Source organism: Felis catus, chromosome A3 (genome assembly GCF_018350175.1).
Source record: "Felis catus isolate Fca126 chromosome A3, F.catus_Fca126_mat1.0, whole genome shotgun sequence".
Taxonomy (NCBI): Eukaryota; Metazoa; Chordata; class Mammalia; order Carnivora; family Felidae; genus Felis; species Felis catus.
Genome location: NC_058370.1, coordinates 38,574,321 through 38,591,910, shown reverse-complemented (window position 1 = coordinate 38,591,910; position 17,590 = coordinate 38,574,321). Strand labels below are relative to the sequence as shown.

Genomic DNA, 17,590 nt, shown 5'->3' with positions numbered 1-17,590 from the left:
AGGAAGATAAAGAGGGAGAAAAATTATCGAACGATTTAGGATCATGTTCTCAAACTGAGAAATAGAAATTTCAGCAAATTGGTACATTACAACTAACATAAATATCACACCTGAAGCTTGAACATGGAAAATAATTTCCTGTTCTATCCAGTCGCATCGTTTCCTATCTTAATATGTCCCTTCTGATGTTTTTAAGATGAAGCTGTTTGAAGGCTACTTCTTAAAATTCCAATTATGACTTGAGTGAATAGTCTGCACTAGGCAGTTTTGAGGTATGTTTACAATTCAGGTTTCCCTGATGAGCTGAATCAAGCACAAGGCTTTCCTTTTCAAAGGAAGAGAAGTCTCTAAGTAGAGATGAGCTTTGCTTGAAGCAGAGTTAGTCTTGCCACAATTTCATGAGTGTGTTTTCTTAGAAGTGAACTTCTGACCAACAGTTGCCAGCAGCACAAAGGGCTTATAGAGGGTATGTATTCAAATCATATACTATTATTACACATTTGCTCTTACCCAGGAAAAGAAAGAGAGAGAAACGAAACACCCTTATAGGATAAAAGTGGGGGAGGGGGGAAGAAAGGAAACAAAAGTTTCTCTTTCCTTTGCCTGAATTTAACGTTTCCTGGATTTGGACATTTAGACCAGCAATGTGTGGCAGGATGCGCTCAGACATCAAAACCAACTTGCTTCTCTGATTTTCTGGCTTGCCTCTTACCTACTTTACAGTTTTTATTTATACGCCTCTGCTCCCAGGCATATGTGGTATTCACTCCACATAAAGTAAAACACCATTGCCTTTTTGGAAAACGTTTGACTAATTTGGTCAAGAAAGGCGGCCATGCAACATAGTTTCCAGTGGTTCCCAAAGTTTAGTCCCTAGAGCAGTAGCATCAACATCACCTGGGAAGTCATTAGAAATGTGAGATCTTGGGTTCTATTCTAGCCCAGCTGAACCAGAAACTATAGGTGGGGCCAACAACCTGTGTTTTTCCAAGCCCTGCAGGTAATTCTGATGTGAGCTGAAGTTTGAGAGCCAGTGGTTTAAGCTCAAGAATCCACATAGCCTGTGGCGGGGTCCTTTCAGTAGACCGGAAAATTTGGTCTGATTTAGTGGGCACGTCTTGGAAGTGTCAGAATTATTTTCATAAGTCTGTGCCTTCATTTTAGACTCTTGTTGACTTTTAAGGAAATAACTGACTTGAGAAATATGAGATCATTGTGGAAGAATCAGAAATTAAATACAAAATACAGTATAACCATCTGTATCATGCAAATATTCAAGTAAAATATATTTTTAAAAATGTACTCATGATATACATACTGTTATAAAACTTGTTTAATTCTCTTAACAATCTATTTTCCATTTTACAGAGGAGAAAACTGAAGGCCAGGAAGGCACAGAGTTTATCTCAAGCCCTAACAAGTCAAAGGGGAAAACTAAAATTTGAACCGAAGCAAACTAAACCCAGAGCCTCTGCTCTCAATCATGATACTAAGAAATTACATTTATAATATTTACATGGTTAAATAACATTATGGTAACCAGACCTACCAAGTATATTTAATCAATTTTCTATTGTTGGAAATTCACTTATTTTTCCCAGTTTTTACTATTATTCAACATATCACACTGATTATTCTTGATCATATATCTTTGAGCACTTATTCAAAAATTTTAAGGCAAAATTTCTTAAAATGAAATTGCTGAGTTACATGGCTTTCTATTGATACATTTTCAAATTGCCTTCCAATATACTCTATCAACAGTTTATAAGAGTGCCATTTACTCCTTTGAAACTATGGGATTTTTTTTTAAACTTTTGCCAATCAGGCAAAAAATGTCTTAAACATTCTTTGATTATTGGGGCAGAGTATTTCCACAGGTTCATTGGCCATTTACCTTTCTTTCTTTCTTTCTCTTTCTTCCTTTCTTTCTTGCTTGCTTGCTTGCTTTTAATTGACTATTTGTGTACTGGATCTACTTCTTAAAGTAAGATTTTCATTACACTGTACAAACACTAAACATATACATTATACATACACTATAACATACATATAGAAAAGGAAACAAATTGGGGCGCCTGGGTGGTGCAGCCTGTTAAGCAACCGACTCTAGATTTCAGCTCAGGTGATGATCTCATGGTTTGTGAGTTCAATCCCCACGTTGGGCTGGGTGCTGACAGCATGGAGCCTGCTTGGGATTCTCTCTTTCCCTCTCTCTCTGCCCCTCCCCTGTTCACGCATACACTGTCTCTCTCTCACTCTCAAAAGAAATAAACTTAAAAAAAGAAAAGGAAACAAATTGTAATTATAGAACCCTATGAAGTTTCAAAACGTGAACACACGTATTAACTGCATCAAGATAAAAAAAAAACCAATATAGACAGCACCTAAGAAGTCCCTTTGTGCCCCCTTCTAGTCACCATCTATTTCTCTTGAAAGGTAATTACTACCCTATGCATTCTCAGCAGGGATGTTGTTACTCCCAACAGTGACAACCTGTTCTTGGAGGGAGGGCAGATAACTTACTCTGTGTATAAGGTACAGACATCCATGACCTCATTAAACAGGTGGTTATTATATATGCAACGTTAAAATACCACGGGAAGCAGTGATAAAGAACAAAAGATGGAGAAACATCACGCTATCCTGACTGTAAAGTTTTGCTCTTTTGCACATTGTCAAAATCTTGGCCCACTTCTTCTAATTTTGTTGTTTGACTTTTAACTTCGCAGACATGACTTTTACGTACAGGAGTTTAAATGCTTCATTTTGTTGGCTCTTCTCCCTTATGATTTCTGGGAGTGCTTTCTCCGGTTCTCCTGAGCATGAGAACACAGTAGACAACTATCTGAGTCAGGCTTGACAAATCTGAAGGGCAAGTAGTTGTGCCTAGATGTTGGGCTAGGAACAAGCTTCCTTTCCTCTAACAGGGAAAAGTACCTGTTTTCCATGGACATGGGTGGCCTGTGTTGCATGGTGTCAGTCTGGGAGTCATTTAAAATGGATCCCTCCCTCTAAGAGGACATTCTTCTGGGTAAGGTGAATTAGGTGAGGTGAATTCTGCTGGACGTTATTATGGTTAGAACTGAAATATGATCAAGTGACAAGCTACGGAAGAGGCTGCTATGGTCTGAATGTTTGTGTCTCCCCCAAATTTATATTGGAAACCTAATGCCCAAAGTGATGGTGGTAATAGGTGAGGCCTTTGGGAAGTGATTAGGTCAGAAAGATGAAGCCCTCCATAAATAGGATTGGTGTTCTTATAAAAGAGGTCCCAGACAGTTGGCTCATCCCTTCCACTACGTGAGGATATAACCAAAAGTTTGCAACATGGAAGAGTGCCCTCACTTGACCATGCTGGCAGTCTCTAGAATGGTGAGCAATGAACTTTATTGTTTATGAGTCACATAGTCTGTGATATTTTGTTATAGCAGCTTGATTGGACTAAGACAGAGGCATTGCACATATCAGAGGAGCTACAGCCTGATAGTCCTAGCAGGGCCCTTACCAAGGAAAGCAGAAAAGTACATTTTGTATTTGAATTGTTGGAGTCCTTTTCCTGTGTTTATTTGTTCATTTATTCATCACCTCACTTACTCATTCAGTTTTGATTTTATTTATGTAGTTATTTCTGGTGGTGGTGGTCGTTCTTATTTTTTATATTTCAATCTCAAACGCATTTGCAATTTACACAAGTGTAATTTACTTAGATATAATACATGAAGTAGGAATCTAACTTATTTCCTTATATGATCAGCCATTTATCATGACACTAATTATGACATAATTGGTCATTTTCCAACTGATATGAAAAATCGTTCTTTTAATTTTTTTTTTTTTTTGAGATACAGTATGGGAGCAGGGGAGAGGGGCAAAGAGAGAGAAAAAGAGAGAATTTTTTTTTTAACGTTTATTTATTTTGGAGATAGAGAGACAGACTGGGGGAGGGGCAGAGAGAGAGAGGGAGACACAGAATCCAAAGCAGGCTCTAGACTCTGAGCCTGTCAGCACAGAGCCCGACGTGGGACTCAAACCCACAAAGCGCAGGATCATGACCTGGGCCGAAGTCAGACACTCAACCGACTGAGTCACCCAGGTGCCCCAAAAAAGAGAGAATCTTAAGCAGGCTCCATGCTCGATCGATACAGGGTTTGATCCCATGACCCTAGGATCATGACCTGAGCCAAAATCAAGAGTTGGATGCTCAAAGGACTGAGCCACCCAGGTGTCCCAAAGTTGTTTTTATTGTCTACAAATAAGTGTGCCAAGTGTGCCTGTCTCTAGACTTCCACTTACACTCCCCGACCTCCTCACCCTGTCCATTAATGTCATTAGGAATGTGTTCAGTTTACATACTCATTTGGTGAAGAACTGATATAGAAGTATAACACTGAGGGGTTCCTGGGTGGCTCAGTCGGTTGAGCGTCTGACTCTTGGTTTCAGCTCAGGCCATGATCTCACACTTTGTGAGATCAAGGCCCGGATGGGTCTCTGCACTGACCGTGTGGAGACTGCTTGGGATTCTCTTCCTCTCTCTCTGCCCCTCCCCTGCTCATGTGCTCATACGGACTTGCTCTCTCTCTTTCTAAATAAATAAACAAACAAACAAACATTTAAAAACAAGTATAACACTGAGTCATTACCTTCTAGGATATGTTATCTCTAATTTTTTCAAGTCTTCTTTTAAGTTTTTTACAACATTTTTACAGAGTTCTTCAAATAGTTTCTAGACATTTTGAACATAAGTTTATTCCCTAGGTGTTTGCTAGTTTTGTTCATACTTATGAATAGTATAATTTCTCTAATATATCTTCTTACTGATTATTGATTATTGACTTTATTAATTTTATTTTATTATTAAAATTTTTTTATTGTTTATTTATTTTTCAGAGAGAGACAGCATGAGCAGGGTAGGGACAGAGAGAGAGGGAGACACAGAATCTGAAGTAGGCTAAAGGCTCTGAGCTGTCAGCACAGAGCCCGACATGGGGCTTGAACTCACGAAGCGCATGATCATGACCTGAGGCAAAGTTGGATGCTTAACCAACTGCGTCACCCAGCCGTCCCAGATACTTATTATTTCTAATAATTTTTTTGCTATTTAAATATGTAAAATGGAAGAAAGTAAACCAAAACTCTGTCCCTCCTTCTCAGCTCCCTCTTATCTCTGTGGTGGCCCCAAGACAGAGCCCCTCCAGAGGTCCCCTTTGCTCCTCACAGATCACAGCTTGAAAACCAGAGAGGTGAACAATCAGATCATCTAGCAATAATGGTTAATTTACCTCTTATTATACCTATACTTCTTCTTCTCTCACATGATGGTCATTCAATAAATATTTATTGACTTAAAGAATGAAAAGTGAATATTATGTTGTCTAGTACTTCCAAATATTAAAGATGCTAAAACACATCTTCATCTTTTTTCTGACTTTAAAGTGAAAGCTTCTAGTGTCTCATCATGAAATGTAGTACAGTTTCTTTGTTTGAAGTAGTTATTTTTTTATTGCATTCTAGAATCTCCTATTTTTATTCTATTAAAATTTCTGTAAGGAATATTATAAATGCTTAGTGATATCTATCAAGATAATCGTGTTTTCTTCTTGGATCTTCCTTTTTTTAAAAAAAATGTTTATTTATCTTGAGAGAGAGAGAGAGCAGGAGATAGGAAAAGAGAGGGAGAGAGAGAATCCCAAGTGGGTTCCACATTGTCAGTGCAGAGTCCAACACAGGGCTCAAACTCACAAACCATAAGATCATGACTTGAGCTGAAATCAAGAGGGACGCTTAACCAACTGAGCCACCCAGGGGCCCCTTTGGATCTTTCAATATCATGAATTGCTTTATTATTGGGCTAATGATCCTCATAGTCCCTGAAGGGGACTTGATCCTAGCATCTTGATCCTAGCATCTTGTTATTTGAATACACTGTTGGATTTGCAATGTCAGTTGCTTACATTTTTTTTTTTTTACTAAGTAATACTGCCTTCAATTTTCCTTTTATTAAATGCTTGTTTGTCAGATTTTGTTCAGTGGTCATCAACTCTGGTTGCTGTTCATCAAAATCACTTCTAGTGACTTATTAAAATACAATGCCTTAGTCCAATAGAAACTGTCCTTCTCTAATTCGTAAGTTTCTGTTTTTATTTTTAATAATTCAATACTTCTGTTTTCCTTTTATTCCTTACTGCATGAGTAGCTTATTTTATTAGCTTCAATCTTTCTTCTTAAAGAAAAAGCTGGACCCTATGGTGTTCTCATAGTTGTTAGTTGCATGTTTAAAGCAATGTAAATGTAAGTTCATTTCCCTTTTGATTCAAGAACCTTTTAGGAAAGGGCTTTAAAATCTTCCAGAGGTTTTAAAACAAGGAATTGTTTCTAATTTTGTTATTTATTTTTAGCTTTATTTCACTGTGATCCAAGAATGTGACCTCTGTAGATTCTATGTTTTGGAATTTAAAGAGGTTTTCTTTGTTGCATAAAATATAGTAAATTTTTGTGAAAATTCAGTAACTAGAAAGATGAATTATGCTGGTAATATGTTTTAGGGCTCATAATTCAATATATAAATATTAAATGAAGCTCAATAGTTAAATTGTTAGTGTCCTTTATGTTTTATATCTTCTTTCCTTTCCCCCTGCCTTCCTTTCTTCTCCCTCCCTCCCTCCCTCCTTCTCTCTCTCCCTCCCTCCCTTCCTTCCTCCTTTACTTTTCAAGGACTGGGAGGTACTTTGTGGTCTCCTATCACTATTTTATTTTTCTTTCTTTTGTTTCTAATAAGCCTGTGGAATGTTAAATTGACCCACATGACTTTCAAAGCCTCCCATAGTTCATTATTTTAATTTCCAGGTGTACAGAAAAATAGTGTTACTTGATTCATAGAGGACTTAGGAGTTGTATCTGTCTTCATTATGGGCTCTCCACATCATTTTTATAAGGTGAGTCTCTTATTGTGTTTAATGGCTAATAACTTTAAGCTAATCTTCTGCTTTCCTTTTTGTTTCCATTTGCGCCACACATTACGTTGTTTGTCTATTTTTTAAAGCTTAGCTTCTTCTTTACTCTTCAGCTTAATTCATATGAAAAAAGAATGAGCAATTATACAATTACTTTCCCCCAGGGGCTGCTGCATTACATTTTCACTGTCGAACCAATACAGGCAGACAAACATCTTCCACATACAGAAAAATTAAATAGTTCTTTCAGATAAAGAAATTCAAAGATCAAATGCGGGGATGCCTTGCATAAGGGAGATATTATTGATCATTGGTTGATGTTAATCCTCAGACATCATGAACAATTTGTACACAATTCTCAATCCCAGTACTGAAAATCTAAATGTAAACAGTTATTCAGGTGACTTTACAGCTAAAAATCTGGAGGCAAACCACCTTAAAAAAAGGATATTGAGCAGCAGTATCTTCAACTTTTGAGAAGTGGTTCAGTTTAGAGTTTGCAATAACACACCAAAATCAGAAATTTCTAATCTTTCATCACATGTTAACAAAATTCTTGGGAATAACTAGGCTGTAATTATCAAAGATACGGTATCTGGCACACAGTTTGAAGTAGACTGCCCCGATCAAGGAGAATTCCCACCAAAGCAAAAAACAAAAAACAAACAAACAAAAAGACCCCACCCATGAATATAGAAGAGAAGAATTAAAAATGTGTCTGGCATTTTAAATGCTTGATTGGGACTCCAACTTGCCATGTCACTCTGCTTCCTATTTAGGATATTTAAAAAATGCACCCTTCCCCTCATCAGCCTAGATGGAAGGTTAAATTGACCACAAGACAGTCAAAGACTCCCTTAATTCTGTGTGCCACAATTGTTTCGTTGTACATGACAGTAAACAGCAACACGTCATTTCACCTCTTAAAAACAGCATTTGCAATTGTGTACATATGAGTCTGGAAATGTTTCATTACTTATCGTTACTTGCAGCTCGGTGTATTTCGGGCTCAGTTCTAATATTTGCAGGTGCAGAACGGGCAAACAACCTTACTCCTGGGCTCTCTCTTTGTTGCCCTTTTTACTGACTGGACCTCCCTCTTGGGCACTGAGTGCATTGGTAGTGGGTGCAGCAGGCAGGTGAGAGGCAACTGTCTGGCTGAGATCTATCTACTTTTCATCCTTTGGAAGAACTTTTTTATTATTATTTTTTTAACATTTATTTATTATTGAGAACAGAGACACAGAGCATGAGCATGGGAGGGGCAGAGAGAGGAGGAGACACAGAATCCGAAGCAGGCTCCAGGCTCTGAACTATCAGCACAGAGCCCGACGCGGGGCCTGAACTCACAAGCCGCGAGATCATGACCTGAGCCGAAGTCAGATGCTTAACCAACTGAGCCACGCAGGTGCCCCTGGAAGAACTTTAACTTACGTGTGTTTGTTTTTATTACAGCACATAGTTGAGTTTGGGTTTTTGGCCAAATCTCAGTTGTTTGCTTTCATTGGGCAAATATGGTCTTCTTAACATATTTTTGGCCAAAATACCATGTGTGGTCTTCTATCCTTTCACAATGCTTCAAATACTTCCTCTTGATTTTGTTTTTGTTTAGTTTTATATTTTGTAATATGATTCTGTGTGCTTTCCCCCTTGAACATTGGAAACTATTTTTAAAAGCTCTGGGGAAGTACTCTTAAGTGATTAAATGTTCCTAAACTTTTACTTTGGGTTCCTTAAGAAGTATTTTTGGTTACTAAACTGGTAAGCCTCTTTGGTCCCAAATTTTCATTGATAATCCACTGGCACTGTTAACCATTCTCTTAAGACTAGATAGCCTATGTTGTCCAAAAGTTATTTGCATTTCTTGAAATAAATGGTATTCAACATTACACTACTACATTCTTGCGTGTTATGCTAAGGTTACTGTTTATGTTGCAGAATACTTTCAAAGGTACCCTGTTTATTTATTTATTTTTTGACTGCTCATATCCACCCTCGTTATCAGTTCTTCCTTTTGCCTAAAATTAGTGTGGGTGGCTTCTACTTTGCTATCTCACTGTTTCCTTGAAAATTGTTAAAATCTTCTTCCCAGAGCTCAAGCTGGAGACTAAGTGAAACAAGTAAAAGCCCAGTGATTCAGAAGGCTGAGTAAAGAGAGAAAAAACTTAGTCTGCAGGCAGTCCAAACTGGGATCTTCATCTCTGACTGGCTTCTCTGGGCTCCGTGACTCTGCAGAAGCAGGGACCCCTATTCCGTATCTGGCCCCCTACAGGACACAAACCATTGCCCATGTCAGGCTGCCTCCTGTTAGCTTCTGCTGGCTGTGATTGGAAAGTGTTCTGTCTCAAATGTGTTTTCTGCCTGGTTCTTTAACAGTCCCAGTGCTGGGTGTCTCTAGCACCAGAGAAAACATCCCCAAAGCTTACTGACTCCATGCCTCTTAGGATTGGGGGTATTCTTCCAGTCTCTGCCTACCCCCGCCAAATGGGCGACCCAGTTCTGCTAAGTGATTGACGTAGAAACTTCCTCTATACTCTGCTTATGGCTCTTGCCTCAAATGAAGATAAATAAGATGCCTTTATTAAAAAATCTGGGCAAACACTTATAAACTCTGGATCTTTAGCTAAATGTTTATTGAATGGATGGATTAAAAGGTTACTTTGTTCAACTTGAATTGTTCTTTGTTGCATGGGTCTGAATAATTACATGTTTTTAATGCCCTTCTGTCAACTGGTTATCTAAGAGGGGCACATGGTTCATTTTCCATTAATGGTAAATCCCTTTTTAGTAGATTAACCTTGGATTCTTAGGCTGGCCTGAAATTGACCTGGGGAACCCTGCATACATTATTCTGGATGGGAAACTGCTGCTATAGAAGCTGAGCTGGACTGGGAGGTAGTATAGTCAATAAGCCACTAGGGGCACATTATTCAGTCACTATGATCCTGTTTCCTCCTCTAGAAGATGAAATAACATCATCTGTGCCACCTCCTAGAGCAGAGAACTTTTGTGAAGAATAAATGAGATGATATAGAAGAAAACAATGTGTCAGAAATATGGCAAGACACTCTAGAGGCGCAAGCCTGCATCGCTTTTTCCCCCTGAGGTGGAAAGGGCCAGAAGTTTCCTTCTCACAGATTTCACTCCTTTGAATAAGAGAAAAAATGTTTCAGCTAAGAGAGAAACAAATAGGCAGACAACTTGGCCAATTCAATCCCTCCTTTTATAAAACTTATGTTTTAGCAGCAGCGATGGGCAATATCCAAATACAAAAGCAAGATCAGTGATGGACATCATTAAGAAAAGTGGAAGGAAGAGCAAAATCTAAATGAAAAGTTGCTCAATGGATATACAACTTTAGTCATGAAAGAAGAATAAGTTCTAGAGATCTGCTGTACAACTTAGTGCCTATAATTAACAATACTGCATAGTGCTCCATAAAAATGTATTGAAAGTGTGGATCTCATGTTAAATGTTCTTACCATAAGAAGTGGGGACACAAAAAACTTTCTGAGGCGATGGATATGTTTATTACCTTGGTTGTGGTGATGGTTTCAGGGTATCTATGTATCCAAACCCATCAAATTGTATACATTAAATAAGTATAGTTTTAAAAGTATCAATTATACTTCACTAAAGCTGTTTAAAAAAAAAAATAAAAGTGGGAGAAAAGACCCAGAAAAGGACCAGATGGAAGGGGCACCATAGTGTTATTTTAGATAATGTGGTCAGGAAAGATCTATTTTTATTTATTCTGGAGAATTAAAACCTATAATTAATAAATTGCCTGGCAAGAGCATAATGCTTGAAATTTCCAAAAAGGCCTTCAGATACTTTTTTCTTTTTGCATTTTATAACAGCTTTTTGAGGTACACAATCTAGGTATGATTCAAGTTCAAGAAGTTACCACAAGGAATCTGAGACCCAACTGGACAAACTTTCAAAACAGTGAACATACATACCCATTTCATGTCTGGTGCTGGCCACACCTAAGCCATATTGCTCTAAAACATCCTTTACCGTCTTCATAGATTCATCATAACTGGCAGCCAGGCCAAGGAAGTTATATGAGCCCATGTTGATCACATCTTTAATGATTCTTCCAGTAAACCTGCAGAGAGAAGAGCACAAAGGGCATTCTCATTTCACATCATCTAGTGTTCCATAAAAGACTTTTACAAGGAGATCTTGGGTCTGGGCCAAATCATATATTTTCTTTTTCCTTTCCGACATGCACTGCTGTCGACACAAAAGGGTCCACCCTTCGAGGACAGTAACCCCATATTGAAGCTGGGCAAAGCATTGGAAAAAGGTATCCCAAGTCATGGAATATTACTCGGCCCTGATTTTCCTTGGGCACTTGCTTCTGTGACACCTGTGCTCTTGTTTACATTCCGGCAAGAACTTTCTAAGTGAGAAAGAGCCGTGGTCATCACTGTCTCCTTCAGCAAGAAGTAGGGGTGGGGTATAATCTGTCAATAAAGCTGAAGAGGCTCTTCCTGGCTGGTTCTGTGTGTCCTGCACCTTCTGACACAGGCTTTACTTTAATTGTAATATAAAACAGCAACCTTGGCAACTGAATTACCATGACTGCCCCAATGGCATTATGAGGGCTTGCAAAGGGCTCCATGATGGAAGACCAGTGGCTTCCATGATTTGGCTTTTATCAGATCTGTAATCTGGGGCCCCCTCCAGGATTTCCTGGAAAGTAATTCCTTCAACTAAGCCCCTCCAGAAGGCTGTCTCACCGAAATGTCCAGTTGTAGTCGTCTGACACCCTCTCCATCACGTCGAACAGAGCCGACGGGGCGCTGCAGATGGGCCGGTTCCAGTTGTCTCTGATTCTCATGTACAGGTTCCGCGTGTAAAAGTTCTCAAAGTTTTGATAAAGTGGCACAAAATCCTGTTGTAACAGAGGCAGAAGTTTACCTTTGGTCTCCTGCTTTTTGTACTTTATTTGCATTGGAAGGCTGGAAGAGCCATGCAAATCCTCCATCTGCAAATAGTTTTTGAGCAACGGCCTATCAGTAAGGGGACAGACAGGTGGGTCCACAAATAACTCTGTGAGGCCTCTATTCCCAAAGAGCTTACATTTGAGTGGGAAGAAGTAAAAAAAAAAAAAAAAATGTGACACATAAAGGTAGCAAAGGTGACAGTGCAATACAAGTCCCAAAATGAGTGGTGGAGACAATGAACCCTGCAGGATTCCATCAGAAAAGTAGCAATAGATGTTTATGTCAAAGGAGTTTAGTTGGAAAAAAACAGTCAGAGGATAATTCAGTCTTAACTTTTTTGAACATGAATATCCCACTCATGTTTTCAGAAATGTGGGTGAACTTGATCTTGGACCTATCGGCACAACTCTTGGCAGTTGGCTGGCTGTCATATAGCCGAGGGCCTAGAAACCTAGTTGATGAGCGTGTGGGGGCACCTGGATTCTCCCACAGTTGAAGTAATAGCACTGTTTTATTGTATAAAAGGTTATCCATGCATGAGGGCTTTGCAATCTGGCTGAGGCTTAAAGCAAGACATATCTAACTTTTGGTCATCTAACTCCTAATAGTACAAAGCAGAAAATACAAACTTTGGTCTAAGCCAAGTACTTCGGGCATTTGTAAGATTAGATCAAGAGAGAGTCACATATTGCTGAAGGAATGAAAGTAGCTTTATGTAGGAGAGGTCTTGGAGCTGGGCACTGAAGGTGGAGTGAGCTTGCTTGGGCAGGGATGCTAGGAAAGGGCACTCAGGATGAATGGATCTGTGCTGGAAATGTAGTGTGTATTTGAGAAAAATGAGGAAAGATAAAACATGAGACAGAACTTGTCACTCTGATCAGAACCTATAATGGCTCTCACCTCATTCAGAGTCAAAGCCAAGGTCCTGAGGGGTCTGCTCCCCGTTACCTTCCCGATCCCATCTGCTTACTCTTCCCTGTGCTATGTTAAGGCTGCAATATCCCGTTGGGCACAGAAAGTGGGAACTCAAGTGTCTAGATGAAGAACTCACACATTATCCTGGAGGCAATGGGGAAGCGCTGAATAACTGGGAGGAGTTTTCTTATTCTCCCATTCTCTTTGAGTTCTTCACTCTCCTTCCCTTAATGGAATAGAGCTGATATCCTGAGGGAACAAGGGGGACCAAGGGTAAGGCTTTGTGGAAGACCTTCTTGTGCTACTGGTTTGGTCTACTCATCTCCTGATCTGGTCCATTCCAGAGGAAAATATATAGAATCTGCAGGTTTTGGTGGCTGGTGGTTGCATCCAAGCCACAGTCTTTTTTGTGACATCATTAGGTTTTCAGTGGCAATGGCATCATTGCTGGGGGGAAATTGTGATTATCTATAAGAAAGAATGTTTATAACCACATACTGGGGGACTATCTGTTGCATGTAAATTTGGAGGATGAAAAGGCAACTCTACTGGTTACATTTGTAAGTTGAAAATCTCATACCAAATGCATTTGTCCCCAAGTAGCTAAGTATCCTGATAGAGGTTATAATAATTATACCCTTTTATGGTCTAACAGGGAAATGAACATATTTTTGAAAGAAAAGGAGATTATGCAATTTCAGGAAAATCTTTTCCAAATGATTTCCTCTTTTTTTTTTTCCAAACTGTTTACTGATTTATGGATTACTCCATATCCCTAAATGGATTACTCTATATCCCACAAATGTTATTTGTGTCCTCCTCTTTCTAGCTTTTATTTCTTATTTGAAATGACATCATATAAATTCATACTATCATGAGAAAAGAGAGATGTAAGTCTGTAAGTACTATTTTTGGACTCTGGATGGAATTATAGTTTTAGATTTTGTTTTTGAGAAATCTTAGTCAAAATAAAATAAACAGCTGGTTCAGGAAAACACTTGGTTTTAGGTAGGAAAAAACCCAAATATTATGTCTACAATATTTTTTTAATATATTTTTTTTTATTTTTGAGAAAGAGTGTAAGTGGGGGAGAGGGGCAGAAGGAGAGAGAGGAAAATCCAAGCAGGCTCCATGCTCAGTGCAGAGTCTGATATAGGGCTCAATTCCATGACCCTGGGGTCATGACCTGAGCTGAAATCTAGAGTCAGACTCTCAACCAACTGAGCCACCCACATACCCCTATGTCTACAATATTAAAACACAATTAATTTCAATGTAGAACCACAAGATGATAGAACCACATGTAGAACCACATGATACCAGGGCAGAGGGGACACGGAAATCATAGAGTTCAAATACCCGTTAGACATGGGAGGAAAACAGACCCAGCAAGGTGAGTGACTTGAATTCTGGCCAGCCTCTGGCTTCAGTCACTTTGTCAGGAGTCACTTCAGAGTGACTTCAGGCTGGCATCTGCCCCACTTGGCCAAGCTTCCCTCCAAAACATCAGTGGTAACAAAAACCATAACACACAAAATGGAAAGCTAGAGCCAACAGATTGCCAGACCATGGAGGAATGTCCACTCATCATAAGCAACTTGGCATCAACTTGAGGAAACAACCTAGGGCTTTTCATCATTGATGCCTCATAGATGTATGCCATCATAGCCCCTTGAGGGAAGGTGGGAAAACACTCCATGCTGTCCAAACTTTCTGACTCCTGGCTCGGAGATCCAGATTTTCCACCTATGAGGAAATAGGCAGTCAGCTTTCTATTGAGATAAGTGCTCTGAGGGCAACATACAGGGATTCTAACTTATTCTGTGGGATCAGAGAAGACTTTTTATCTAGTAGGAATCATCTTCACATTCAGTAGGATTTTTTATAAATTAAGTACTTGAAACTTTTCTGCCAAAGGGACGGGCCAGTTTTTTAACCATGTAGAGCCATTTCGTTGTGAGTAGTGTGAGTGCTAACCCAGATCTGAAACACAAGCTCGGCAGTCTATGTGTCCCTGAGAGGGAACTGCTTAGAATTCAAGGTCTGGTTCAAGGAAGAATTGCCTTCTTTTGCAGCTTTGTCCTGTTCTTTCTCTGCACCTGTGAGGCTTCCTGCCTCTGCATGGGTGTATTTTTACCCCACCCCATTCCTTTGAGTACCAGTGAGGTTTCTTCAGGAGCAGTCAACACCTTCCTAAGGTCAATGTCCTCTAATCTCAGGTAAGCCTCCCACAGCATTTTCGCTCTACCAGAAAATGAAACTGGACTAGATATTGCAAAAACAGGAGAATTGCAAGATATCTTTATCTATCTGTAGATTCAACTTGTCACTTGGCCTACTCACTACCTTTATTTTTCCTCCTGACACAAATGGCTAGATGTTAGAGTGAAATTTGGGCCATAAGAACACAATTGTTTTGGGGGTGTGGAGTGTAGGAGGGTTGAGCAAAATCCAAAAATGCAGGCACAAAAATGTCTTTTGTTTCTACTGCAATATGGCAATCTTTCTTTTTCCACCTTTAAGCTAGTAGGATACTTTATAATTTTCCAAGTGTTTTACATATTTCTATCCAACTTTTATAGACGAATCAATAGAAAGTCAGAAAATATGTAAGGAGTCATGAGTTTAATTCCCCAAAACATTTTCTGTAATAATTGAGCATGTACCTCAACAAAACAAACAGAAGGAAATAACTAAGAAGGAAGCCAAATAATGCCAGGAAAAGTAGTAAGAAAGTGATGGAATATAGTTTAGCCCAAGTAGTTTTGTATATGTAGTATAGAGAAACAGAACCTAAAAATTAACAAATAAATGATAACTTGGAAAATGGGTATGTGGGAGAAAGAAACATTATTAAATTCTTCACCTGGTCAGTGGAAGACTCTAGTTAGTGAATAACTATCTAAATTCTAAATATATGTGTTAAAAATTCAAAGAGAACCATTAAAAACTGGTAGGGAGAAATACTATATACAACTCCCTAACAGTGATGAGAAGAAAAAAATGTACAACAAAGAAAATTCAGTCAAATGTATCAAAGGTATGAAAGGAAAAGTATTTAAAATAAAAAAACCCCAGAAAATGTAAATGTTAAATATAGAGATGGCAGGAATAAGTTTAAACACATGAGTAATTAAAGTATTAGGTTTAACCACAAGGAGTTGCCAATGTCTGTTTTTAACCTACAAAAACAGCAATTTCCTATGGTTCAAGAAAGTAATTGCTCATAGCTTATATTATTATTTTTTTAAACACAGAAGTTTTCACATGTGTTTTAAAATAAAACTATATGCTGCTTATAAGAGACCTACATTTTCTTAAAATGATGAAGACTGAAATAATGAGATGGCTACTGAAGAAAAGGCAGATGTATAAATACTAATATTGGAGACAGTAGAGTACAAGGAAAAGCAAATCTAGGGAACAAATACACCAAGAACTGTGAGAGCCAGGATTATATATCTGACAGTTACACTGAAATACATAAGAAAAACTGACAAATCCATACACACAGTGGAAAACATTAATACTCATTTCTCAGAAATTATAAGCTTGATACAAAAAAAGAGGTAAGTCTAGAGGATTCAAATAACATAGTTAGCCCATTTGTTCTAATAGACTTGGAAGACAGTATACAGTTTTTCATGGTGCATATGTAAAGTTACCAGAAATTCCAATACAACTAACTGAGAAGCTGTGGCAGCTAAGGAGAGATATTAATTAAGGTGGTAACAGTTGAAATTAAAATATGAAAATATCAACAGCTTTCCCATATGCCACCAATAACTAATTAGAATATGGGATTGAGAAGGGCTCCTGGGTGGCTTCAGTCAGTTAAGCATCTGACTCTTGATATCAGCTCATGTCACGATCTCACCATAATCTTGCAGGATCAAGCCCTAGGTCAGGCTCCACACTAAGTGTGGAAACTGCTTGGGATTCTCTCTCTCTCTCTTTATCCCTTCCCTGCTCATGCTCTCTCCCAAAATAAATAAATAAACATTTAAAAAATATGGGATAGAGAAAAAGGATAGTATTCAAATAATACCGCCATCGAAAACTTGTACCCAAATAATGATCATAAGAGGAAATCTAAGACCTTAGAATAAAGAACATTATAAAATTTTATTAAAGAACATAATAAATATCTAAATAAATAGAGAGTCGTATCATGTTTATTAATGGGAAGACTACTATTCAGGTGTCAAATTTTCCAAAGTTCACCTATACCTATAGATTTAATATTACCAATTAAAATGGCAACAGTTATTTTTTTTTAAATTCGATGCCTGAAAAGCTAATTCTAAAGTATACACAGAGAAAAAAATCTGTAAGAATTACCTAAAAACTTACAAATTTACATGAAAAAATAGACAAATGGATCAATAATTCAAATCAGTGGGTAAAAAAATGCAATTAATTATATTGAGACAACTTAAAAATCTTTAAAAAGAATGTTCTACCTCACACAATACATAGAAATCAATTCCAAGTGAATTTATGGGTTAATGAATAAAAACCACAAATCATAAAAGTACTAAATGACATTGTAGGAAAATTTGTTTTAACTTTAAGATGAAAAAAATGTCTTCCTAAACATGATTAACTCTCCCTTCCCAAAGAACAAAACTAACAACAAAGAAAAGGAAATGTTTGATACAAAGGACTTAAAAAAATAAAATGGCTGCATATAACATAGAAAAAATTAGAAGCTAAGAAACAGAATTAGAAAAATATCTAAAATCATTTAATAGGCAAATTATTGAT

The 17,590-nt window shown here is 38.1% G+C and overlaps 1 protein-coding gene and 1 long non-coding RNA gene across 2 annotated transcripts in view; one reads left to right on the top strand and one right to left on the bottom strand.

The window, feature by feature from the left end:
• Positions 1 to 17,590, bottom strand: part of SPTLC3 (serine palmitoyltransferase long chain base subunit 3) — a 130,962-nt gene that overhangs the window by 76,713 nt on the left and 36,659 nt on the right. The window contains exons 3-4 of the mRNA XM_011280956.4: positions 11,702 to 11,856; positions 10,916 to 11,064 (exon numbers count right to left, since the gene is read on the bottom strand). Of these exons, the coding sequence (XP_011279258.2) occupies positions 10,916 to 11,064; positions 11,702 to 11,856 (304 nt within the window). The remainder of the gene's footprint in view (positions 1 to 10,915; positions 11,065 to 11,701; positions 11,857 to 17,590) is intronic.
• The window catches only part of LOC123384373, a 37,376-nt gene continuing 26,518 nt past the window's right edge, over positions 6,733 to 17,590 (top strand). The window contains exon 1 of the long non-coding RNA XR_006595384.1: positions 6,733 to 6,935. This is a non-coding gene — a long non-coding RNA (uncharacterized LOC123384373). The remainder of the gene's footprint in view (positions 6,936 to 17,590) is intronic.